The sequence below is a fragment of the Perca flavescens genome, chromosome 12 (assembly GCF_004354835.1).
Source record: "Perca flavescens isolate YP-PL-M2 chromosome 12, PFLA_1.0, whole genome shotgun sequence".
NCBI classification, from domain to species: domain Eukaryota; kingdom Metazoa; phylum Chordata; class Actinopteri; order Perciformes; family Percidae; genus Perca; species Perca flavescens.
The window spans coordinates 3,565,240-3,590,979 of NC_041342.1; the positions used below are offsets into that span (position 1 = coordinate 3,565,240).

Sequence of the window (25,740 nt, forward strand, 5' to 3'; positions counted from 1 at the left end):
ATATTCCCAGCCAGGGCACTTAGTCCCTCCCCCAACCCTGACATTTGCTCCACCCTCTCCATACAGTTTGTCTTTATGGGGGATTATGATGTGGACATGGATGATGAAGAGGAGGGACAGGTGTTCATGAGAAAGGCCACAACATGCCATTGGTGGGAGGACTGTGGAGATGATGGCAACTGTGACACACAACACCAGAGAGGAGGAAGAGGCGGCATGGTAAACAGCCGCAGTTGGGCCGAGGAGCTCCAGGATATCTTTGCACCACAGGCTGAAGACTGTTACAGTGGAGGGCGAACCAGACTGTCCAGCATCTCTGTGAGTGATTGTCTTTCTCTCTTTCTGTCTGAGCCACACAAGCACTGAATTATTCCCTCAGAGTCCATTTGTTATGATGAAATTCCTCTATATCTTTCAGAGATTCAGCAAAAGTCCAGGTTGCTATACAAATAACATAGTTCTCAGACAAATATTAAAAACCCAAATACTCTCAAGTAGCAAGAAACAAAGCTGATTACATAAAAAGAAATGTGCATTACAGCATTTGCAATATGAGGTTATGCACATCTGGTTACTATACATGTATGATTATAATGGATTATAATGGTGTATGCATTGCCCTTAGAGGAATGCATGGAATAGAAAGGCTGAGGATAGTCTGCCTCTGATCCTGATGAAAGATGACTCAAAATGTTACACTTTTTAATCAGCCCGCTGCTGCATTGTGACACAGCACTGTGGGAACTAACTGTGTGCATGTGTACATGCTTTTTGCGTGTGTGTGTGTGTGTGTGTGTGTGTGTGTGTGTATTTGTGTGTATTTGTGTTTCTCTTTTGCACGTGTGGGCATGTACACCCTTCCTGGTTTCTCTCACGGCTCATCACGTTTGAATCTGGGATGTGGAATGGGGCTGGATGAGACTCCTTTAGGAGACAAAATGTCAGTGCTGCTAAAAAGTGCTGACGTTCATTAGAGGAGCTATTATTGATCAGCCTTTTTAATGGTTTTGTTTTCCAGTGTTGCAGTCTCATTCATCAGGCTATGTTTAGCCTGGCCTTTTAGCCCACCACACCACCAATCATGTGCCCTTATATCTGTAAATCTATCTAAGGTCCGTCTGCTCTTGTCAGGACAAAGATTTCTAGCAGCTGCAATTTTTTCCTTTTCTTTGATTAAAAGAAAAATGAGAAGAAAGAGAGAAGGCAAATGAGGAAGATGGAGGAGCCGATAACAGATCAGGAGAGCAGTGGCAGCACTGAGCAGCTCTGTCTCTCCCCTCCCTCTTCCATCTCCCTCTCCTCCTGCGCTTCCGTTTCTTCCCACTCCTTCCTCTCCTGCTCCCACATTCCCCCCTCCTTTTTCTGCTGCCTCCCCTCCTTCCCCTAACAGCTCTCTTCTCCCTCCCTCCCTCCCACCCTTACTCTTCTGCATGGAGCTGCAGTATATGAAAGGGTCTCCTGGGTCTAGCTTCACTGCAGTGTAGAGAAGGGCAGGGCGTCTGTTTCAGTACGATGCGCTGAAGGATGGTGCACCAGGAAAAACGCGTTTACCAGGTGTGTGGATTTGTGTTTTTATGCATTAGTGATTCTGAGGGTGTAGAATATGTAGCATAATATCTACAGGGAAACATGATAGGTATCCATGATGGGTGAGCTGCTGTAGATGAGTCAGCCATAATGGATGAGCGGCTGTGTAATTGTGAGGTGGCATAGGGATGTTCATATGTGGTCGTTACCTGTTAATCTCTGTTTTTACATCTCTTCAGTGAAGCCACTTCATCTCTCATATAATGGATATGTGTGTAATCATATAACCTGCATTGTTCTATTCCATGAAAGAAGATGATTTGACATCATTTACAGTTTTGCTTTACTACATACTTTCTTCTAGGAGGGTATAATAGGTTGTGGGTGTGATGTAGACAGTCTGCTGGTAAGGAGGACATCTGAAGTGGATGATCAGGAGGCAGAGCGTTGGTTGCAAGAGTGAAGGCGATCGACTGTGATTTACGTTCTTACATCCCAGCCTCATCTAATGATGCTTGACAAAAAAAAAGGTTTTGAGGTTTTTTAGAGAGAGAGAGAACATGTTGACGCAAAACAGAAACATCTCTAATTTTAGAGGTGTTTTTCAATGGCGGTGTGTCACAGGAAAACACACACACACAGAGTAGTAGGCAGCCTTAGGAGATGTGGGCACTTGGCACAATCCAATAATATAAAAATACATATGGAGCCAGAATTGGAAATCATGTCATGTTGAAACTTTTCGTTCTATATTTCAAGAAAAAACTGTAACTATAAGATATTGGATTTGTGTACAGAAACTCATGTAGCTCAAATGACTAAATGAAACAAAAAATATTATATTATATAGAAAAATATAAATATATATAGGCCTAGTTGGAAAACATCTAAGAGATCTAATGGCAGCTACACAGTGAAAATGATAAATGATTCAGGGTATGACGTAAAAGGAAAGGAAGAAAAAGAAGAGAGGAAAAAGGACAACACTAATTCAGGACAGTGAAACTGGATGATGAGAAACTAAGTAAAAATCATTTCTGGTCCAGAAGAAAAAATAGGAGAGGAGAGAAATTGTCTATCATATTAGATACATGAAGCTGCCAAATAGAAAGCTGAATGACGTTGCATTTTGAACCATCAGCACAAAGTGCATGGTTTCAACTATTTTATTGTAGATATATACATATATATATATATATATATATATATATATATATATATATATATATATATATATATATTGTGTGTGTGTGTGTGTGTGTGTGTGTGTGTCTATTACACTACTTACTGATATCATCTGCTGTCTTGATGGTGGACTGTAGCAAAGGAAAAACGTTATTATTAAGGTGTAGGGTGGGGGTGTGGTCTTGACCAACTTTGCTCCATTTGAAAGCCATGATGTCTCTCTCTCTCTCATGGGTGGCCCAAATTCTCTAGGCGGGCAAAGCAGAGAAAGGGGAGGTAACCTTGCTCCTTATGACCTCATAAGGAGAAGATTCCAGATCGGCCCATCTGAGCTTTCATTTTCTCAAAGGCAGAGCAGGAGACCCAGGGCTCGGTTTACACCTATCACCATTTCTAGCCACTGGGGGACCATTGGCAGGCTAGGGGGTGACATTTTCATGCCATGGGACCTTTAAAAACAGTATAGATATTTCTTTTCATTTAAGTCTGGTGTGGGGATCTGGAAAGAAAAAAAAACCCTACAGTATACTTTCCCTCCGTTAAAAATAACAGGATGTTGTCTGGGCACTGTTAATGAGGATAGAAGCAGTGAGATTCATTCATTCATGTATCCCTATGGGGGCTGTAGTCTATCCCAGGATGCATCTGGTGGCAGGTACATCCTGGACAAGTTGTCAGTCTATAACAGGGCTACCGCATAGACAGACAATTCATACCAATATATTCATAGCTGGGAGCAGATTTTAGAGTTTCTGTTTTACCTGATCTGTATGTCTCTGAACTGTGAGAGAAAACCAGACCACAATCTGCCAGACGTGCCTTTTTAATCAGGTTGCAAATGCAGTCCAGTATTTATTGAAGAACCTGTGTAACTGGAGGAACAGAAACGTCTTTTTTTCTGCAGATGGTGGGCTGTAAAATTCTACACTGACGATTTAAACCTGATGTTTTTAGGGAAAACTGATCATTTAGAGACAGAATAGGAAAAAAAGAGGAGTGTTAACAGACATCGCTGTACTTATTATCTAAGCTTTTCGTAGAGTAGGAGAGAATAAAGAATAGCTGAGTCTTTTTAAATGTGTTAGCTAAGCTTTGATAGTGTAGTAAACATATGTTTATAATTATAATGACAGTATGAGCTCACAGCTGGATTATCCTAATGTGTGTTAAAGGTGTTTTAAGCCCCCGACGCCGCCTTCCAGGCAGCGCTGCCTAGAAGGCAAAAGGATTAGGCAATGGTTAGGGTTAGGTGCCTTGAAGTCAACAGTCGCAGCGCTGCCTTGAAGTCGACATTGGGGGCTTAAAACACAATTGAGCATCGATTTGCTACATTATTTTAATCTAACTTGCCTACATAATCAATATTTGCACATCTCTTTATTTACAGCTTTAGTTTAAATTGCAAACTACACTTAAATGTTTCTTCTCACAAATATGTCCCACTTGGTCAATCAAGCAGAGATGGAACTAAAGCAGCAGCATCAGCGCTATCTTTTTTTTTTATATTCATGTGTTTTTCTCTTTTCTCTGGCAGGCCCAGAGGAATGAGAGAGAGTGCATCAGGCAGAAACTTGCCCTTGGCAGTTTCTATGACGACGAGCCAGTCATCTATACCAGCTGCAGCAAGAACGGCCTATCCTCCCGGTGGGTTTGGATTGCGTGCGTGAGTGCCTGCGTGCCTGCGTGTGTGTGTCTTGAGGTTTGATCAATGAAGCATTTTGAAGGCCTGCACCAATATTTTTGTGTTTTAGCTTCTGACAGCTGACACTTCAGATCTTTAGATGTTCTCCCAGAATTTATTCTTAGATGGATGCCAGGGAAACAATGAGAGATGCCCTAGATTGAATTAATTATTGATCCACAGAAAGCATAATCTATTTTAAAGCCTGAATATAAAACTTCATTGTAGGTTTTGTAGACCTAATGTGCTGCTTATATAAGGAACATCCTCACATAGACCACATGACTCACCCATGCAAGCCATTAATTATTACATAGCCCACCTATTGGCAAACCAATATATTTATATCAGTCTAACCCTCTTGTGTATATTCATGCATGTATGCCGCACGCTCGCTCGCTCACTCACTCACTCACTCACTCACTCACTCACTCACGTGGTCTGTTCTTTAGCATCTGTAACAGCTTGAGCTATCTACATGGCAAATACAAGCAGTTATTCAACAGCCAGGAGATGGAGCTATTTAGCAACTCACTTTATCCATTAACTAACAACTGAAAGCCCAAAACACACAAATCAGAAAGATAAAGCTGATTGGATTGGCTTGTTGGCTCGTAGGTGCAAAACAGTAAATGACAGCGGGTCCTTTGTGGGAGTCAATTTAGAAACAGTGAGTCACGTAGTAGACAGTGCAATAACAGTGGGTCTAGAAAATAAGTTGATTTATCCTGTGTCTGTGTTTATAGACTTAGCAAAAAACAGAGGAAGAGAACAAGTGATTAACATAACAGACAGACCGTCAGAAGGAGATGAAAGGTTTCCCAGAAGGCAACAGGGCTGTTTAGTCATTCTGAAGGGAATTGAAATTGGACTCGTAATTTACAGCAGCAGAACAAAGAAACTCAAGTGTGGAAAGAGTAGGTGCAGAGGTGGTGGCACAGTGGTTAACCTCTGTGATTGCAACAGCTGAGACAGAAAGTTAGGGATGCCCTAGCTTCACTAGTAGGACAGAGTTTGAAGAAATTCTCACGGTGGGACATAAATGCTTTCCCTTTAAAAATTATACTATCAACTGCTACAAAAAGCATTAAATGTCAACAGATTATTACATTTTTATATTATATCTATTATAGATGTATTATTATTTATATTATTTTTATATTTTGTGTTTTACACAATAATACTGCAAATGTGTGTGCATTAGTCTTCCATTGTTTTAGTGTTTATATTTGACTGACCTATTAGTTTGCTGGTACATAGTAACGTGCACTGACCTATATGAAAGTGCAAAAAATAATAATTTTAACAAATACATTTTTTTAGGAATATTTTGTATCCTAAATTTCATTGCAAAAATGATTACAAATATAGATTGAATTAGATGTACATTAATAATAATAATAATAATAATAATAATAATAATAATAATAATTTGTATTTGAAAAAAGGGATATGTACATGAATCAACATTCAAACAAGTGTAAATGTACCCGAGTTGGCTGAAAGTGTGGTGGTTTTCGTCAGCAGTCCCTTTGCCTGATGTTATATGACATGTGAAATTACTAAGTAAATGACATATCAAATCAAACTAAAGGAAAGCATTGTCCAACGAAATTGATATTTCACATTTGTATATTGAGGTTTTGGACAAACACACACACACACACACACACACACACACACACACACACACACACACACACACACACACACACACACACACACACACACACCGTGGAAAGAGTTGCATCAGACACAAGTTGGTTAACCAAAGCCACTGCACCTACAAAACTCAGCTTTCTTTTCATGACTGCTTTGACCTGCAGTAACTCTCTGGCACTTTGACTTGTTCTTTAGAGGGGGCGTTTACATTGACAATGGGGCCGCCCCCTATGCTACTGGCTGCTGTTTGAGGAAGTGCAGTTGTGTCTGTGGCCTAAATGCTCTGAAAGAAGAAGTGAGGCCTAATTTAAGACCATGTCTGTGATTGGTGGAATTGGAATCGTGTGACCTCTAGTGGAGGTGAATGTGCACCCTCTGGACTTTAATTTGGGGTGGAAATTCCAACACCACCCTGTCCAGTTCGTGATGTTGTATAAGTTATTGTTCTCATCCCAGTGTATGGGGGAAGGTCGCTTTGGATTGTTAGGTTCTTTCAGTCAGAGTCTCATAATCTGGAACTGAGTGAATGGTGTTTTTAGCCCCTGGAAAGGCTGAGGTTAAGGTGCAACTGCTGTGAACAGCCTTGGGTTATGTTTTTGGCTTCAGTCGTTTAATTTAAGCTCTCAATTACGTTTGTTTCTACTATATGAGGTCACAGACTGTGACATTACGGACATCAATGCACGTCTTGGCCAAAAGTATGTAGACACCCAAATATTACCCAAGTGTTATTGTATAACATATCCGTCCAAAACCACGAGCATTGATATGCTGCTATAACAGCCTCCAGTCTTCTTCTGGGAAGGGTTTCTACAAGATTTTGGAAGCATGCTGCAGGGATTTGTTCATAATCAGCTACTAGAGCATTAGAGGTCAGGTTGGGCACTGATGTTGGCCAATAAAGCACAGGATTGCAGTTGAGTCTCCAATTCATCCACAAGATACCTGATGAGGTTGGGGGCAAGGCTCAGTGCAGGCCAGTCGAGCTTTTCCACATCAAACTCGGAAAACCATCCTTTATAGACCTCATTTATGTTGAAACGTGACATGATCTCACTTAAAACGTTGTAATCACACCATTGTATCATAACATTTCATTATATGCTGTAGCATTAGGATTTCTGAACCCAAATCATGAAACTCACATACCAAAAGGATGTGTTTTACTGAACAGTAATACTAATCTTGACATTATTCCACATCAACTTATTATTATTGCGGTCTATGACACTAAATAGTTTTTGCTATTGGTCACCCAGCCCCGGCATTATTCCCACAAGCATTTGTTGAGCATCTTAGAAAATGGGGGTCCTCTTTTTAAAATATGTAGTGTGTTAAAAAGGGAGTGAGTGTCACCATTTGCCATGGTGGATAAGAAAAACAAAAAACACAGCAGTGCCCTTCCTCCCTTGAGCTGGTAGAAAAAAGTTCATCTGATTCCCCATGGAATCTGGCACACGATGTACAGCGCATTATATAGAGCTGCTAAACCTTTTTGATGATAGATATCTGAAGTTACATGTGTGTTTTTTTCTTATTCATTTTTATAATTTTGCAAATGCTTGAAACTTGTGTGCAAATGTTTCCTGGGCCTTTCCACTTTCCACTCTCTTCATAATTGTATAAGCACAAATTTGTAAAATGTTTTTTAGGATCGTCATGTGAGGATAGTTCTAGAACACACCTTGTAATGGTACTTGGATACAGCCTCAGTGTTGAACCCGGGGTTATGGGGTATTTCAGGTTTTTGATCATCAGACACCCTAACCCAGACGGAAGTGATCAGCCCCCGACCTGTGTCCAAGAGGGGCCCTGCTTCATGGATCCACAGCCATCGTGAAGCCTTTTCAGCAGCCTGTAGAATGTGCTTGGTGGATCTTCTGCACTGCAGTCCTTTTACTCCAAGGAGTTTGACAGGTCACTGTAGTGAATGGCCAGACAAGCCTCTGCATCCAACTTTGACTGGCGCACAGCGGGCTCCCCAGCCATTTCTACAGCACTCAGTAACAAGACCTTTATATTTAGCCCTTTTGGACTTGTTGGTTTCTTCAATCTGGTCCTCCCAGGGGACACTAAGTACCAGCAGGACCACTTGCTTTATAGACTGTGAAGGTAACACCATGTCTGGGTGGAGCGGAATGGTTGCCATGTTTTCTGGGAACTTAAGCTGCCTTCCTAGGTCCACCTGGAGCTGCCAGTCCAGTGTGGTGGCAAGAAGCCCTCCCGAGGAGCTAGGCTGATATCGTGCCTTCTCCCCAGCTCTGATGAAGGTGATGGGACTGTTAGGGGGTGTGCTGATTCTTGCTGTTTTAAATCGCTGTGCTGATTGTGTCTGCCAAAGACCTTAGGACTTTGTTTGGACTGTGTTGGTTGGCCGGGTTGAGAACCTGGTAGACTGATTGCATGAGAAACTTGATGCGCGCATTCCAGGTGATTTTGTGATGTAAATGTGTCACGTGATTTTTGTCATCTGGGTTTGTTTGTAAACAAAATCAGTACAATCAACCAGGAATTTCCCGCTATAAGTTTCATTCTGACTGGGATACATTTTCTCTATCTCTAAAGATCAACAGTTCTTCTCTATAATATAAAACTGTAAAAAAATTGAAGTGCAACAGGAAAAGAAAACATATAATAACATGTGACTGGATATGAAAGCACTACAATAAAGTATATATATATATATATATATATATATATATATATAAACATTTCCTCTCTCACTTTCTCTCCCTTTTTGTGTTTTTCCTCTCAGACTGCAGAGTGGGGTGAACCTGCAGGTGTGTTTTGTTAATGACAGCAGCAGTGACAAAGACAGCGATGCTGAGGACAGTAGGACAGAGACCAGTCTGGACACACCGCTGTCACCTGTGGTATGCAGGGCTTAGACAGTCTCTGTGTTGTTGTGTTAGTGTTCCATGTTTGTTTCTGTCTCGTTTCTCTACTCTCATTGCTCTTTGGAATAACCATGCGTGAGAACAATTGGCTATTACATCATGACATGTCATTCACACTACTTCCTCTCCAGAGCAAGCAGAGCTCATCGTTATCGGACCGGGACACGGCGGAGGAGGACTCAGACCCGTTAGATGACTTTGGCGGGTTCTGGCGGGTGCAGCGCAGGCTTCAGGAGGAGGCCCGGGTGGCGCTAGCTCTGGCTCGACCCATGGCCCGTATGCAGGTGGAGGTGGAGAGGCAAATCCAGCTGCACAGACGTTCACCTGTGGCTGACTTGGTTAGTCAGTGACACAGAGAGAGAAATACTGATCAGCTCTTCACTTCTATGAAACATGCTTTTAGGAGAAAATCCAGGAATGAAAAATCCTTACTCTATGTTAAGGGGAAAAACTGTGAAAATAGAATGATTTACTATAACTGCTGTTACAGTAAATACAACAAAATGAAAATGAAATAAGGGACCTACATTGCCTGAATAGAAGGTCAGTCAGGGTTTATTAGGATGTGTGTGTGCATGTGAGTGTGCCACCAAGAGAAAACCCCATTTGCAAAAGAGAGACACATTGATCCACTTGACTTTGACTAATATTGAATAAAACCATTTTAGTCTTTATTCAAATTATGAGCTGTTTTGCACTTTTTTTCTTCTTTTTTTAACACACAGCAATTTCCTGTCTATGTGTGTTTAAATACCCAGCTTCCCCATCTGCCCCACATCAGCGAGTGCTTGATGAAGAGGAATCTGAGGCGAGGGGACATGAGGGACATGAGTCTGGGACAGCTGCAAGTCATCACAAATGACTTACACTCACAGATTCAGAGTGAGTAAATCACACAAACAAGTAGAAATACACACACGCATGACACAAAGTATCACTGTCCTCTCATTTTAGTTGCATACCATTGTTGGCAGGTGAAACACATTTATCTTAACTAGGTCAAATTTTAAGAACTAAGAAAAACAGCAATGATTTGGAAGTGTTTGACAAACCTTTAGGATCACATACTTTCACCATATCTGCAAAGTACATAGCCTGAAAACAAGGCATTTCATTAGCAATGCTGATAATGCTACTAAAGACTTGTGTGTGGCCTGGTGGTTAGTGGTCAAAGAAGTATACCATTGAGAAATTATGTTAGTTTGAATCCAGTTGTCCTCTTATAGTAACACTCTACTGAGTTTCAAACTTTTATAATATGGTATAATATGGAGGTCATAATATCAAAAGATTAACAACGAATTAACCTTTAAAAAAAAAGGTATACTTAAAATATGGCCATTTTCTAATATTTATTTACAGATCTGGCTCCTAAATTCTCCTCCTCTCTTCCTAAATCTCTTCTGTTGACCACCACAGCGACACTTTCAACAATGCATTAGACTTATCTAGAGTTAATGACATGTATAATCGAACACAGGTCTAAATGAGGAGCTGGTGCAGTTGCTGTTAATGAGGGATGAGCTGCACGTGGAGCAGGACGCCATGCTGGTGGACATAGAGGACCTCACCAGGTGAAACACCCTGTTCTCTCACCTCTCTCGGTCTTTGTTTCTGCAAGATCTGTCAAATTCTCCATTTCTACCCCAAATGTTGCACATGTACTGTACGTCCTGGGCTGGCTCTAATGTACTTCCTCTCTATGTTGAGACAGGCATGCTCACAGCCATCAGCGGCACCAAGCAGAGAAAGCAATCTCGAAATAAACACCCCGACTACACGTGTGTCCGTCTGCACGCCATCTTACCTCCCGACTCCATGGACTGTCACCAGTGTTACTAATAAAACCCCATCTGTGCTGACTGTTTCTGGAGAAATTAAAATTCCATGTTAGTGTAATATTAACACACAGACACACCACATAATGTATTGCACCACAGGATGTTGTCGAAGGACAGAGGACATCTAAAAGAAGCTGAGCTGCTTTCAGTGTGGACACAGTTGACTTTGTGCAGGCTTTTCACGTACACTCAGCATGATTACTCATGCTATATTTTATAGAATTAGGGGAATCCTCTCACCGTAATCATCCCCTAACCCTGATTTATCTCGTCATGATTTTGCACGGTACACTCATGTATGTTAATGCTGGGTTGAAGAGAGGGCCTGCACGCCTTGTTTCTCCATTATCTGAAAAAGGAGGATGACTTCTAGGGGACTAGCCTGACTGAACTTTTGTCTTAATAATAATCAAGAGGATTAGTCAGTTCATATGTAGACATGCTCTGTTCCCCTGTTTATCATCACTTTCACTAGGAGCATCGCGTTATTTCTGTTTCACAATGGGATTCACTATTAAATAATAATAATAATAATAACAAATTCAATATAAAACTCTCTGAGCTGTTGCAATAGAAAATGATGAACAATCTGTGCTGATTTGCAGCTTAGCTTCACAGTGGTGTTTGTGTGCTGCAGCAGCTTCACAGAGGTCTTGTAATTTGATAGCTGCTGCAGTTTCCACCTGCTTTAAAAGATGCGTTTAGAGCTTTACTGGACAACATTTTCAACTTTATTAGACAAATTTGTATTTGTCAAATGCTTTAATTTACTCCTTACAATAGACAAAATGACGAGATGTGGGTTAAATAATTATATTGGTTAATACACAGGGATAGAAAAAGCAAAAGTTGAGGCATGACAGCCCCGAAATAGAAATATGCAGTCATTTTTGGTATGTTCAATTTACTAATGCTAAAAAAGGGTAAACGTAAAACAAATATATGAATAAATCACAGCCTAAACACATATCTATCTGTTCAGAGGGTTTATGGACATACTGTGTGTAAATGTTAAAAGACACTTTATTAAAAAGTATGAAGAACATGCCTTGTTGTCTGGCCGTGTTTTCACTCTCAGCTTTTGAAGAATGTTATTTAACACAAAGTCAAACTTTCTTTTTCTAATATATGCTTCATTGATAAATGTACTATATAATGATTGTAAAAACAAAACTCCAGTAATAAATGTTTGAAGTGTGTGGGCTGTGTTGGTTGGTTTTCATGAGAGTCATTTTTCATTTTGTGTTCCGCTTAAATCTGTAGGGGTTTACGTTATTCACTTTAAAACCAGATATATTGTTTCATTAAGTGAGTAATGCTCGGGAAGGTGATGTTGCTCTTATTTACATATTCAGCCACAGAGTTGCATCAGAGTTGCATCAGAGTTGACACTTATGTAACTGTATGACTGTGGGGACAAAAATAAAACTAAGTTACACTCATTTGTTTATTCAAATGAACTTCTATTAGATATTAATAACAATAATAATAATAATAATAATAGCTCAACTTATTATTAAAAAGTATTAGTTTATATTTTAGTATAAGTTTTTACACATACTTAAACACACTTGAACTACATGAATCAATATATTATTTCCACCTCAGATGTCTGCTCAGAATTTCTTAATTGTTTGAAAATAATTTTTTTAAATAAATTATAAATGTAACATTGATGTCAAATAAACCTGTTGAAATAAAACAATAAGTACATCTGTAAAGTATATTTTTCACTCAATGCCACAATGTTATACATATATGGATAACATGACATGACATTCTGGTTTGAGTTATTGATTTAATACTATTTTAAATTTGACTGTGCAGGATTTCACATAGATATCAGATAAAATAATGCTTTCACTCTGCACTCTTTGGAAATGTCAACAATGAACAGTTACCAGTATGATGCTTCATTACTCATCAGTGTTTGTGTTAATTCCAGTTTCACCAAAGCATTTGGCAATATATGGGAAAAATTACATGCGCTTTCAATTTACAGTTTGGTGTGAACACATTGCTAAAGGATGAGGGAAATTCCTGTATCAGTGGTTATAAAACACTTAAGGATGTCCGAGTTCAGTCAGTTACACCAAAGAATCTGAAGTCTTATCCAAGATGCCCCTCATCAAGCTCTGTGAGTATAATGTACCCTAACTGAACACTATTTTCTTTTTGCAACAAAGTAGTTGAAATGGAAGATTTACTACGAGATCTATATTTTTCTCTTTCTTCTCAGACTTCATTCCTGCACTGCAGCTCCTCCTGCTAACCATTGCTCAGGTCAGCCAGTCTGTGCCAACAGACTCCTGTGTTATACACGCACAGATGCTTCTAAAGAACGTCACTCATGCTCTCACACAGGTATAGGTCTATAAAACGCAATGAAGATTGATTTATACACCATATTTAATGTGTCTTTCATTTATAGTTCAAAACATTATCTTTCCATGTGCTAGATAACCCTGTTCAGTGCAATCGACTGTCCAGAGCAGAGTGTGGAGCTAAACGTGAAGACTAACACCCCATCCGTGTGTGCACCAAAGGTAAATGATCAAAATTTGATGATGAATTTCTTTTTATTAATTGGATTTTTATGTATGTTTTTGAAGTTTGAGACATGGCAAAATATTCTGAAAAGAAGGAATTATTATATTATTATTATTGTTCAAAGCAAAATATCAACTATACCTGCATGTGCTTTTACCTCTAATAAATAAGCACATTTTATGTCAGAAAATTACTTTTGATACTTGAGTGCAGTAAATGTCAGATGCTTTAAGACTTTTACTCAGGTGATATTCTAAAAGAGGACTTTAACTTTTACCAAAGTCATTTTCTGGTTAGATACCTGCACTTTTACTCAAGTACTGCAAATTCAAGAACTTTATAATACTGCTAACAGCTCATACAACTGCATTCTATTAACCTTTTGATAGTTCTTAGCTATGTGTCTGTATTACTGAAAATGGAACTGCTATTCCACAGGGATCAATATGCTCAGGAATCACCAAGTCAGAATTTGATCAGGTAAGTTGTGCTCTGTCTTTGTGACAAATATATTACAGTACATTACATTTTTCACCATTTTCTGACATTTTATACATTTTAAACAATTAATTGATTATTGAAGAAAATAATCGTCAGATTAATCAACTATGGAAATACTGGTTAGTTGCAGCCCTACTCCACACAAAGGTGTAGGTTTGGTTTCAGAAGTGGGGGGGACACAAAAGGGAAAAGCGCTATTTCGAGGGGGATACTATTCCCTGCATTTACAAAACAACAAAAAGGTGGTATAACAAAAACATTGACATGTTGTGTAGACTGCTGTATTATTAATGCACTAACCTTTTAAAAAGCATGTCCATTTACGGAGACCTGATAAGCTACTTATGTTTACTCTGTAATTTGATGTCTTATCTCTGACTGATGCTTAATTCAGTATCTTTGTAGGAGAATATTAACCAATGGTCTTTTTTTCCCCAAAGAAATGTCCTCCTGTATGTCATGTCTTTAAACTTTCAGGCTGTTAACATTAAAAAATGTGTCAATACCATTCTATTTGTACTTTCTTATGTAATAGGACAAACCTCAAAGCAAAAACAGACACACTTCTAAACTGAAAATATGTTCTTAAAGAGAAAACATTATACAGCTGAAATGATTTACTTCATTTAATTCAGTTCTATTTATTCAAACCGTGTGTACAAATGTACACGTTAAATGTAAGTAGGAAGAAACAACATTTGACACGTCATCCACAGCGACTTTATTTTGCTGAGTTTATATACTCTGTGTCCATTTTATTAGGTATACCTCTACAATCTAATGCATTTAGTTTACTTATATGATGTCTATAATGTTCAGTTTTTGTTGACACTTTAATAGAGTATATTTTAGCATTGAGGTCATAGTTAGTGATGGTGTTGTACAAGACTGCAAGATAATATCATCATTATCCTTTTTTGTTATATTTAGAGGTGTTTCTAATATTCTGTATGTAAATAAAAAAACAAAGTAGAAACACAGCTCAATACAATGTACAATGACATCAACAATACATATTTAATTTACATATTTCCGACAGTGTCAACAAAAACTGAACATTATGAGCTTCGTAAAGATCAATGTTACGTCAGGGCTGTTCTATTGAACTGCAGTAGATTGTAGAATGAATGAGTGCATAGACGGTATGTATGTTATTGTCTTGACGATTGTCTTTGCAACTTTTCCATCCAGATCTCGTGCATGAGAAACATTTCGGAGGATCTGCATCACTACTACACATTTCTAGCTGCTCAGCCGGACCCTGACAGCTTGCTCACTCCAACTGTACTGTCGCTCAGAGAGCTCATGGAGGTAACTCATTTTACACAACACCGACAGTATTCAGCACCATAGAACAGGCACCAATACAATAACTCTTAAAAAACAATCCGACCACGTTAGTTTTGTGGTTCGAATCCTATCATCTACCGGCTAACAATCGCTCCATTCACTTAGATGACGTGAGAGTAGATAGATAAGAAAGAGGCATCAAAGGAAGGAAGGATTGATTCAGGGTAGGTTCACACAGATACATCTCCAGGAAGGAAAAAAATTTATGATATCAATTACGACAGATGAGAAAGGATTTGTTCAGAGTTTTTACAGAATGAAATGTAACAATTACTATTAACACTGACTGTCTCATTAGGGGCTGTTGGGCCAAATCACCTACTACAGGCCTTGTCATCTTTTTTACATTAAAACGTTCATATAATTCATGTAAAAATGTTTTAAGGAGGGTAAAAAGGGAGGTTTCTGGTAAAAGATAATCAGCTGCCACACATGCAACATTGAATTGGTCAATTGTTAATATTAAAATATTATATTAAATGAATAATATTAAAAATGAATAATTTGCTCCCAACAGAAGTGCTTTGAATGTTCTCTGCCGACAGACTTGGCCTCAGCAGAGGTAAGAGATCTCTTAATGCACGCCTTAACCATGATTTAAGATAAAGTTGTGTTTTATTTCTTCTAACTGACTTGGGTACCTCTGCACACAGCACTAAAAAAGCATCGCTTGTCATGTTAATTAAAAATAAATATATATTGTTCTTATTAAAAGGAATCAAAGAGTGTTACTAAACTTATTTTGGAAGAACAATCATATTCTAATTGTAATAAATCATTTCATAATTGCTCTGTGTTTCTTTAAGGCTGCTGCAGACCGTCTTAGCACCTACGATGAAAGACTGAGGCTCTGCAAAGTGCTGAAGGGCTTCCAGCTCCGCAGCATAACAATCAACAGAGGCATTGCATACATGAACTCTACTGGACTTATATTTGACATCAAGATGGTGTGTTAAAGTACTTTTTTAAGAGTACATGTTTATACTTTTACGTAGTCATGTAACTTATATTTGACATCAGGATGGTGCATTAAAGTACTTTTTTTTATAAAGTGTATTTACAGACTATATGCTATTTATTTATTAATGATATTTGGACTATTTATTTTCAACTATTTATTGTTTATGTGTCTCTTACTTGGTTCCAAGAATCACCAAATAAATATTCTTCCTGCATAAATCCTACTGATTCATCAGTCATTTATTTACTGTTAATTTACTGTTTTCACTTTAATTCAAGAAATTGTATTACTGTGAGATGATTTTAGTAATATTCTCCTTGATAAAGACAATGGACACTTCACAGTCATAGCTAGTATTAATCACATTCAGTCAGTAAGTAGGCTTTCCTTCTTTCAGCTACAGCTACAGTTGGTTGATCCAGTGCAGCCACAAAACAAACACTATATATGATTTACAGGAAGATTAGTGTTTGCTTTATGATATACTATATTTTCCTGTAACCACCTCAGTTCCAGCAGCTGAGGTTTGTGAGAATTAACATAACAGAATGTGGCATTTGCTCACACTTCATTTGGAAAGTCCAGTGTTAATAAACAACTTACTATCAGGTGACCGTAATAATTTTAGATGAACATATTTTGATATTCAGAAGGATGTGAAAGTTAGTCAAAACATATCCATTGTCTGGCTTAGTTTTTTTTTTTTATATAATAATAAACTAATATTTCAAATGGAGTCAGAGTTAGGTCAAGACTAGATCTGGAGTCTGTACTCAGCAGATAGTCAGTCTGTATCACTCTGTTGAACACACAGTATCAACAGTGGAATGTCCACATAGAGCTTTCTTAGTCAGTTGAAGCCTCTATGATCTTTTCATCATTCCACTAAGTGAACTGATTTGTGTTTACTTGTTGAGCTCAACTTTCATTTGGCACTGTTGGGCACTTTACTTTGGGATATGATGTTTTGAAAGGGCAGGTATACACCATGCCTGTTATTCATCATGACCTCACTGAAAGTGAAATATCATTTTCTTTGATTCCAATTCAATCCGTTCTGTGTTCGGTGGAAGAGGCACACCGGAAGTTTGTGGCTGCTGGGGTTGAGAGAGACCTATGACGTTCTTGCCACAGAAAGCATGTGAGACAGAGACAATTTACTGAAAAGGGGATCAGAGTCAGACACAGGAGAGACAGAGAGAACAGGATATGTGAATAGGCCCATATGTGATGATAATAATACAACATACATGGCACCGTACAGGGCTAACATTTATCATACTCCTCCTATTTCACAAAGCCCACCACACAAGCAGAAAGATGTGTTAAAATTATTGATACTACATTCATAAGAATACAAAATATGTATAAAAATACGAATGACCAGCAAGGAACCCATATAGGCTACATATCTCTGTACAGTACACACAAATAAATCACAAACAAATAGAGCTGCAAGGATGAATTGGCAACTATTTTCGATTAATCAGTTAAAGTAATTTAATGAAAAAAAGTCAAAATCTCTGATTCCAGCTTCTTAAATGAGAAAATGTTTTGGTTTCTTCACTCCTCTATGACAGTAAACTGAATATTGTTGAGTTGTGGACAAAACAAGACATTTGAGGACATCATCTTGGGCTTTGGGAAACACTGATCGACATTTTTCACCATTTTGTGACATTTTATAGATCAAACAATTAAATGATTATTGGAGAAAATAATCGACAGATTAATCGACTATGAAAATACTGGTTAGTTGCAGCCCTACACACAAAGGTGTCGGTTTGGTTTCAGAAGTGGGGGGGGACACAAAAGGGAAAAGCGATATTTCGAGGGGGATACTATTCCCTGCATTTACAAAACAACAAAAAGGTGGCATAACAAAAAAAAATCGAAATGTTGTGTACACTGCTGTATTATTAATGCACTAACCTAAAAAGCATGTTCATTTATGGAGACCTGATATACTACTTATGTTATATTGACATGGTTTCTACAAAGATCTCTGTAATTTGATGTCTTATCTCTGATTGATGCTTAATTCAGCATCTTTGTAGGAGAATAATAACCAATGGTCTTTTTTTTCCAAAGAAACGTCCTCCTGTATGTCATGTCTTTAAACTTTCAGGCTTTTGTACTTTTTATGTAATAGGACAAATCTCAAAGCAAAAAACAGACAAACTTCTAAATTGAAAATATGTTCTTAAAGAGAAAACCTTATACAGCTGAAATGATTTACTTAATTTAATTCAGTTCTATTTATTCAAACCGTGTCGATGGAACTAATGATACATGTGTAGTTGTAGTGCCTCCTAGTGGAATATTAGCTTACAGCATAGCCTATAGGCCTATAGCTTTGCTTAGCCAATGGACCATGCTACCTAAGTGCGTAGCCTACATATAAGTTGTCATCTAATCGTTTTAATTAATTACAGACTAATAAACAATACTGAAGACTGTCATCAACTAATGACAAGCAGACATGCGCAGTGAAACGGCTATAATCAGTCCAACCCTGCTCCAAGGTGTGTATGGGGAGTTTAAATTACCAAAGATGACTTACAGCTGTGGTGATATTTTCCCAAGACACCTCCGCAACTTCCAAAACTGTCCAAAGCCAAGAATGGACAGCAACCTTCAAATAACCAATTTTGGTGGATTTTCGTCCTTATCTTGGTTTCCACACTTCCACACTTTTTGTACAGCAAACAAACTGACTTCTCCATGGAGGGCAGGAATCATGGTAACATGAAGCCTCAGCTTTATGGGATGCAGCTCAGGTGAGCTTGTGGAAAGTTGGTGTTCAGTCAGTGACTGTGTTTAGGATTAAGTGAAGCCAATCCTGTTATATTGCTGCATAGATGCATACATTCTGAAATACTACATTGTTCTTTGTAGTCGACAAGTGAGAAGATTATCTATTCAAACGTTCCGGTCCACTCACCTGAACCTTCATCTGGTGGTTTGCTTAGACTGGATAGAGCAACTATTCCAGTTGCATGTCATTATGAAAAGTAAGTCCTGTATATTTTGACAGTTAGTACCGTTGTGAACCAGCTACTTGTATGCGTTTTGATTGATAATGATAATTATTTTTGAAAGGTTTCAGGAGGAATGCTGTAGATGGCATTTCCCTGCATCCCACCTGGGTTCCTTCTGTCTCCAGGGTCTCTGCAGAGGATCACATAGACTTCAATCTGCTACTCATGACTGGTATAAAAAGGAGATCATTGATGGGGCATCTTTTTCTATTCTCATGCATCTTCTGAATTGTGTTATACTACAGTTTTCATGATTAATGCTTCTCTTAAAAGATGCCTGTAGTACAACCACATTTTAGAATTAGTTCTTGAATGTTTGGATTTCTTATTTGTATCTTCACAGAAAATTGGCAGTTTGCGAGGGGATCTTATTCTTACTTTCTTGGTGACCCCATTCATTTTCAAGTTTCTGCCATCATTGGCAACCACATGCCCCTGAAAGTTTATGTTGACCACTGCGTTGCCACAGCAAATCCCCATGCAGAGACTACATTAAGACATGACTTTATTGAAAATCACGGGTGAGCTCCACAACCAAATCTTAAAACTCACCACCAAGATTTGTTTGTATAGTTAAAATTCAGTCTTTTTGTGATTTTCTTTTTAAGTTAATGCTACTGCATTCCTAACAGATGTCTTGCCGATGCTTACCTTACAAACTCCAACTCCCGTTTCCTACCACGAATTGAAGAGCACAAGCTGAGGTTTCAGTTGGAGGCCTTCAGGTTCTACCAGGAGCCCAGCAATCAGGTTGGTTAATTTACTTTTCATTGGCATGCACTTTGGAATATTAACCCGTTTTTGAATAGAAAAACAATGCAAGACTTGCATTAGTTAGATTATTCTGTTCGATATACACTACCGGTCAAAAGTTTTAGAACACCCCAATTTTTCCAGGTTTTTATTGAAATTCATGCAGTTCAATGTCTTATTGTACTCATGGAATCAATCATGGAATCAATTTATAAATCAAAATGTATTCACAATTTTTGACTCATCAAAGTAGCCCCCTTTGGCAGATATAACAGCTGAACACACTCATGGCATTCTTTCTACAATGGAAATCTAACATTCTTCAGTAAGTTCTTCCCAACTCTGTTGCAGAAGTTCCCATACATGTTGTAGGTTGCTTTGCTTTCACTTTTCTGTCCAGCTCATCCCAAACCAGCTCAATGGGGTTTAAGTCTGGGGACTGTGCTGGCCACTCCATGTTTCTAAGCTTACCATCTTTTTTTTTTTTTTTTGCTAAGGTAGTTCTGGCATAGCTTGGACTTATGTTTTGGGTTATTATCTTGCTGTAGGATGAACCCCTGACCAACTAGGAGCATACCAGAGGGTACTGGCACTGCAAAATGCTGTGGTAGCCGTTTTGGTTCAGGGAGCCTTTCACTCTGTACAAATCTCCGACCCTGGATCCAGCAAAACAGCCCCAGACCATCATGCTTCCTCCTCCATGTTTGACAGTTGATGTCACACACTGAGGAACCATCCTTTCGCCTACTCGATGGCGTACAAAAATCCTGCGTGATGAACCGAAGATTTCAGATTTTGATTCATCAGTCCGTAACACCTTCTTCCAGTCTTCAGTAGTCCATTGACGATGTTTCTTGGCCCAGGCAAGCCTCTTTTTCTTTTTCTTATTCTGACGTCTTAGCAATGGCTTTCTTGCTGCAACTCGACCTATCAAACCTGCAGCTCGAAGTCTTCTCTTTACAGTTGAAACTGAGACTTGCTTATTCCGACCACTATTAAGCTGAGCATGAAGCTGTTGTCCTGTGAGCCACCTATCACGCAAGCTGTTGACTCTCAGAAACTTGTCTTCTGATTCTGTCGTGGCTTTGGGTCTGCCAGACCTCTTCCTGTCAGAGTTTCCCCCAGTTTCTAAGTGCCTTTTGATGGTGAAGAATACTGTACTCACTGACACCTTGACTTTCTTCACAATTTCTCTGTAGGAAAGACCAACATTCTTAAGTGTTATGATGGTCTGTCTCTCTTCCATTAACTTTTTATTTTTAACTGTAGTATAATTTTCAAATAATGCCATTTTTATGGCAACAACACGTTTATACAAACAGAGGGGGTTGTTAATCCAGACAAGTTGAAAAGTATTGCACCAACTTTGATCAACCTCCATTGCTGCAGAACAGCTTTACATTGTTAACCCATTTCTTGTTCCCTGAAAAAGGCCTTTTTGTAAAATTCTGAAATATACATTATTTTTCAGTTTTGGGTAACCTTAGTTTTTTTAACCTCAGGCAGTTCACCACTTAACATTTCTACCATTTCAAGCTATTCATTGGACTTGAACTGCTAAAATTTCAATAAAAAACTAGAAGAATTGGTGTTCTAAAACTTTTGAAATGTCTCTCTTTCTCTCTCTCTCTCTCTCTCACACACACACACACACACACACACACACACACACACACACACACACACACACACACACACACACACACACACACACACACACACACACACACACACACACACACACACACACACACAGCAGGTCTATATAACCTGCTACATGAAGGCTGTTCCAGCTGAGTTAACTGTCAGCTCTCAAAACAGGGCCTGCTCTGTGATTGAGAACAGGTATTGTACTAATGATGCGTGGTCAGCTCTCCCTACAGTGAATTTTATCAGAAAATAAGGAGTGAAGTTGTACCTCTTACCGTAAATGCCATTTCATCTGAAAATGTTCTCCCATGTATAAAACACGCTATGAGTTGCAATGAATGATCTCACTTATTTCACAGAAGTGAGTTCCCTTAATTGTTGAAAATGTCCTCCTCCTCCAGATGGCGGTCAGTTGACGGGACGACCAGGCATGTAGAAGCTGCGATGTCTCCCATCGGGTTGCTCAGCCTTTGCCCACAGAACACCCCAAAACTACCATCAGCACCACTTCACCGCGGAGTTCAGTCCAGAACAGACCTGAACAACACCCAGCCAATTATTGCCTTTTTCATCCAACTATGCACCAGAGCCAACACGGCAAACCTCGGCAATCCTCTGCTGGGGCGATGAAGAGGGGAGCAGAGTATAAAGCAGGTGAGTAGAAGAAATTATACATTAACTTAATTTTTTTTAGTAACATAAGTTAAATTGTGCAGTTTAGACTTCATGGATGTGTCTTACATTTTAACAAGTTTAAGGCCCAATTTTTCTAACCACTAAAATTTCTAAACTCCCAAGTTTACTGACAGGTCCTCCATCTAAATGATAGTTTTACTGATTAACAGGCTGGTTTTTTTTGTTTGTTTTTTAATCGAATGTTGAATTCTCTAAATATTTTAGATAATGTGGTCCAATTCATTTAACTTTTAGTGCAGTTAAAAAACAAAACATTTGACATTTTTGAATGATTTTTTTTACAGAGCAAACTATCCAGCTGGAACCCATTACTGTCTTGCCACCCAGCAACATTGACACAAGACCATCAGATTCTTAAACCGTACTTTTACCAAAGACCAGGACCACCAGAGACTCAGGATAGCACAGTTGAGGCAGAGGATGGAAAAACAAACCATATTATTGCTGCCTTGTACAGGACAAACATTTTTGACACAAACCCTGTGCAGGTTAATCTTGTGATTCGGAATAGCATCTCACCTGAAATAAGGTTTTACCTGTGTGAACTTTACTCTCAACCCTCTGCAAAGTGAAAGTGCTTACACATTTCCAACTACTTTGTTAGTGTTTTGTATTTTCTGTACAAACTGTACTGTTCTTTTTTTTTCTCCAATAAATATTGGATTAAAAAAAAGTTTGGCTTATTTTCGTTTCACCTGCTATACACAACACATAAGCATACAGTTGTCTCTATTTGACATCTGATCTTTACAAACCCAGCATCCTGTAGTTATTTCCCAAGAACTAGATGTGCTTTCAGCAAACAATTTAATTAGCATTGGGTGGATGTCAAAAAGATGCATTGTTTGTTGTGTATTTTAACACAAATGCGCACAAAATACACAATGCTTCCTTTTGCCATCCGCTGTAATGATTCATCTAACGTAATTACGGCTGTTTTGAAAAGCAGACATGCTATTAGGGAGCACTTCCCTCCATTACAACCCACAGCCTACTCATCACATTGTCCTTTTATTGATTAATCATTGTCAGGGGATATGCAGCAATATAAAATGTTGGCTTAGCCTGCCACATCCAGTAAATTGTGTGATTTTTGAACACGTGTGGTCAATTAACTCTTGTAAGTTATTTTGTACAAGAATAATTTTCTGATGAATGCTTATTACTGGCTAGTGTGACTGCTGTGCTTATAGCAGTAGCAAAAATCCTCGTTGCCAGGGGCATCGCTTTGTACTTACAGCATCATATCTTCTAGTCAGCCTAAATGGACGTCTACCAAACCATTGCACCGTTTTAAGGAAAGACCTGACTTGACCCCTTAATGTACACACGTATTAATATTTCATATGGAAATTATTCGTGCTCTTAGCCATCTAGAACGTTTACATTTGGGTTTAGTTGTGTCAGCACCTCGGACAGCGCCCCTTATTGTTTCCCTTAGTAGGCGTGTTGAGCGCTGTCCCTGGTCCTGAAACCTCAACATTGGCTTCTGCACGCCGCTTTTTTTAATGTCCCCTCCCGTATAATCTCTTTTTTTCTTGGTGCTCCCGACACGACTGGTCGATGTCCTGGGCGCCTGTTTACCTTAATATCCAATGAATAAGTCATTGTATGAAAGACTGTGTTTGCGATTTGCTGGACGGCATCAATACTACCCGCTAAGTGCATCATAAATCAATGGCAAACTGAAGTACACTTAGGAGTTAATGTCAAGCTTATTAGCATATTCAGATGTTGCAGAGAGGCATTCAGCTGTCTGCAGCCCCAATTGTACTTTGAATACTGAGTGTTGACTACTCAGCGAGAGAACATTTGGACATATTGTTTTAGATTATTCGTGTCCCTTCTTTGATTTTCAGTATTTGTCGTTAATGATGGCTCTGCGTCAGCGTTTCAGCCATTGCATCCTTCAGCGTATTAATTGAATCGTCTCGCCTGCACCCTGTTTCCCAAGCTTTACCATCGAGGCTCACTGGATCATTTCTCACTTTTGAACACAACTATGCTTTTCTACAAATGCCAAGCACTGGCGGTGTTCACAGTTTGCTTTCTTGTTCGCGCAGGAGTCAATTCCATCCGAAAATGTGGACAGGACCTTTGTCGGGATGACCAGGTCTGCTGCGCACAGGAAAACAACACCACTGCCGTCACCTGTTGCAAGCAGTTCGTGGACAAGACATACTACAACATCGCCATGGTCACGCGGAAACTTTCTGGGGTGCTTATTATGCTGCTTCTCTTCGCTGTGGGATACTTTGTCCAGCGAATGTTGTGTTCCAGATCCAGGCAGCTCACCCCGCCAAACAACGGACACCCAACCGTTACCACGTCACAGGAGCCGCTTATGGAGAGCAGCACACCGGACAGCTTTTTGGACCCAGCTCCTGCTGCTCAGCTGCCCTCATACGATGAATGCAAACGCCTGCCGACATATGAAGAAACAGTGCGGGATGGGAGCAGAGGGCGGCCGAAGTTCAACATGGGACAAGCTACAAGGACGTCCGTTGGATAAATTAGGGTTTAGGGTTTTACTATATGACACTATAGTTTCGACATTTGAGATTGTGTTTCATATAGCCTAATTATAATGGACATTTCAGAAACACACAGCCAAACTGCCCAGGACGTTGTCTGCTATTTCCCCTGTAGCAGCCTCAATATTGTGCAAGAAGCGTATTCATACTAGCCATTTTATCGCTTATTGCTCATTTGTTCCGAGGAATGTATCAGCGAGTGCTTAAGGTTAGTTCTATTTTTGAATAAGGCACGCTTTATTAATGATGGATTTGGAAATATTAATAACTAATATATAGCTATGGTTTATAAATCAGTAATAACCCTTTAATTAGAACAAGTTTGGGGTTGCCATGTCGTGAAAAAAAATCCCTTTTGGACACTTGCTTTGTCTTTTTGGCTCTTTAATTCCTCACGAATTATCTTGAAATTAACATATAAACTTATATAATATAAACTTAACATACCAACTAGATTGTTAATTGTAAAGAAAATGCTTTATCAACATTCATTACATCATTAGAACGTCAGCCAAATGGGTTTTTCACAACTGCAGCAGCCGATCTATATCACCAAACTCTACATGCACTTGTCTTTGTTACTTATCTTGCTGATCCTATGTCAGTGAGATACCTCCCTCTATGCATACAAGAGTTTAATGTAATAATGTAAATGCCCGTGGCTTAGTGAGACTATTGAATTCTGTTTAATAATTGAAAGAAGATACTGCACACCGCTAAAATCATTTCTACATTAACGGGTGTGTTTGTGGTTTTAATGCACAGTAGTAGACATGTTTCCTGTGGTATCCATAATAGTGTCACAAGACAGCCTAATAGCTTCACTCACTCTAACATAAGTAGCTTGCAAGATTCTGTAGTCCCAACTGGTACACTGTGGGCCTCCATGTACATTAAAGATATGTAGGCAT

General features: G+C 38.9%; 4 protein-coding genes across 5 annotated transcripts; all 4 read left to right on the forward strand.

Moving 5' to 3' along the window:
* Nucleotides 1–1,524: 1,524 nt before the first annotated feature.
* On the forward strand, nucleotides 1,525–10,742 carry LOC114565799 (schwannomin-interacting protein 1). Its single transcript, XM_028594052.1, has 7 exons — nucleotides 1,525–1,554; nucleotides 4,247–4,356; nucleotides 8,811–8,928; nucleotides 9,084–9,290; nucleotides 9,711–9,834; nucleotides 10,433–10,526; nucleotides 10,667–10,742. The coding sequence occupies exons 1-7, from the start codon at nucleotides 1,525–1,527 to the stop codon at nucleotides 10,716–10,718; spliced, it is 735 nt and encodes a 244-aa protein (XP_028449853.1). The 3' UTR covers nucleotides 10,719–10,742.
* Nucleotides 10,743–12,911: 2,169 nt separating this feature from the next.
* Nucleotides 12,912–16,150, forward strand: LOC114565169 (interleukin-12 subunit alpha). The gene is made up of 7 exons (XM_028593064.1): nucleotides 12,912–12,930; nucleotides 13,033–13,157; nucleotides 13,253–13,339; nucleotides 13,782–13,823; nucleotides 15,036–15,155; nucleotides 15,712–15,756; nucleotides 16,001–16,150. The coding sequence occupies exons 1-7, from the start codon at nucleotides 12,912–12,914 to the stop codon at nucleotides 16,148–16,150; spliced, it is 588 nt and encodes a 195-aa protein (XP_028448865.1).
* A 2,601-nt stretch (nucleotides 16,151–18,751) lies between these two features.
* Nucleotides 18,752–22,098, forward strand: LOC114565671 (zona pellucida sperm-binding protein 3-like). Its single transcript, XM_028593858.1, has 6 exons — nucleotides 18,752–18,935; nucleotides 19,054–19,169; nucleotides 19,258–19,368; nucleotides 19,540–19,717; nucleotides 19,829–19,946; nucleotides 22,001–22,098. Exons 1-6 carry the CDS (start codon nucleotides 18,880–18,882, stop codon nucleotides 22,013–22,015), a joined length of 594 nt encoding a protein of 197 aa, XP_028449659.1. The 5' UTR covers nucleotides 18,752–18,879; the 3' UTR covers nucleotides 22,016–22,098.
* On the forward strand, nucleotides 22,020–25,069 carry LOC114565672 (uncharacterized membrane protein C3orf80 homolog). Of its 2 annotated transcripts, none has more exons than XM_028593860.1 (2): nucleotides 22,020–22,253; nucleotides 24,359–25,069. In XM_028593860.1, exons 1-2 carry the CDS (start codon nucleotides 22,178–22,180, stop codon nucleotides 24,805–24,807), a joined length of 525 nt encoding a protein of 174 aa, XP_028449661.1. In that variant the 5' UTR covers nucleotides 22,020–22,177; the 3' UTR covers nucleotides 24,808–25,069. The 2 variants fall into 2 exon arrangements, 1 of the variants encoding a protein (XP_028449661.1); XR_003693959.1 differs by lacking the exon at nucleotides 24,359–25,069 and adding an exon at nucleotides 22,580–22,864 and having other exon boundaries at nucleotides 22,167–22,253.
* The last annotated feature ends 671 nt before the right edge of the window (nucleotides 25,070–25,740 follow it).

What these genes read in the sequence shown, in the direction of transcription:
- LOC114565672 (XM_028593860.1), top strand. Translation starts at nt 22,178, where the DNA reads ATGCACCAGAGCCAACACGGCAAACCTCGGCAATCCTCTGCTGGGGCG. An exon ending in GGGAGCAGAGTATAAAGCAG is followed by an intron (nt 22,254 to 24,358) that starts GTGAGTAGAAGA and finishes TTGTTCGCGCAG; the next exon opens with GAGTCAATTCCATCCGAAAA.
- LOC114565799 (XM_028594052.1), top strand. Translation starts at nt 1,525, where the DNA reads ATGGTGCACCAGGAAAAACGCGTTTACCAG. An exon ending in ACACACCGCTGTCACCTGTG is followed by an intron (nt 8,929 to 9,083) that starts GTATGCAGGGCT and finishes CTTCCTCTCCAG; the next exon opens with AGCAAGCAGAGCTCATCGTT. An exon ending in GTTCACCTGTGGCTGACTTG is followed by an intron (nt 9,291 to 9,710) that starts GTTAGTCAGTGA and finishes TTAAATACCCAG; the next exon opens with CTTCCCCATCTGCCCCACAT.
- LOC114565671 (XM_028593858.1), top strand. Translation starts at nt 18,880, where the DNA reads ATGGAGGGCAGGAATCATGGTAACATGAAGCCTCAGCTTTATGGGATG. An exon ending in CAATCTGCTACTCATGACTG is followed by an intron (nt 19,369 to 19,539) that starts GTATAAAAAGGA and finishes GTATCTTCACAG; the next exon opens with AAAATTGGCAGTTTGCGAGG. An exon ending in GACTTTATTGAAAATCACGG is followed by an intron (nt 19,718 to 19,828) that starts GTGAGCTCCACA and finishes CATTCCTAACAG; the next exon opens with ATGTCTTGCCGATGCTTACC.
- LOC114565169 (XM_028593064.1), top strand. An exon ending in CCAAGTCAGAATTTGATCAG is followed by an intron (nt 13,824 to 15,035) that starts GTAAGTTGTGCT and finishes TTTTCCATCCAG; the next exon opens with ATCTCGTGCATGAGAAACAT. An exon ending in CAGACTTGGCCTCAGCAGAG is followed by an intron (nt 15,757 to 16,000) that starts GTAAGAGATCTC and finishes TGTTTCTTTAAG; the next exon opens with GCTGCTGCAGACCGTCTTAG.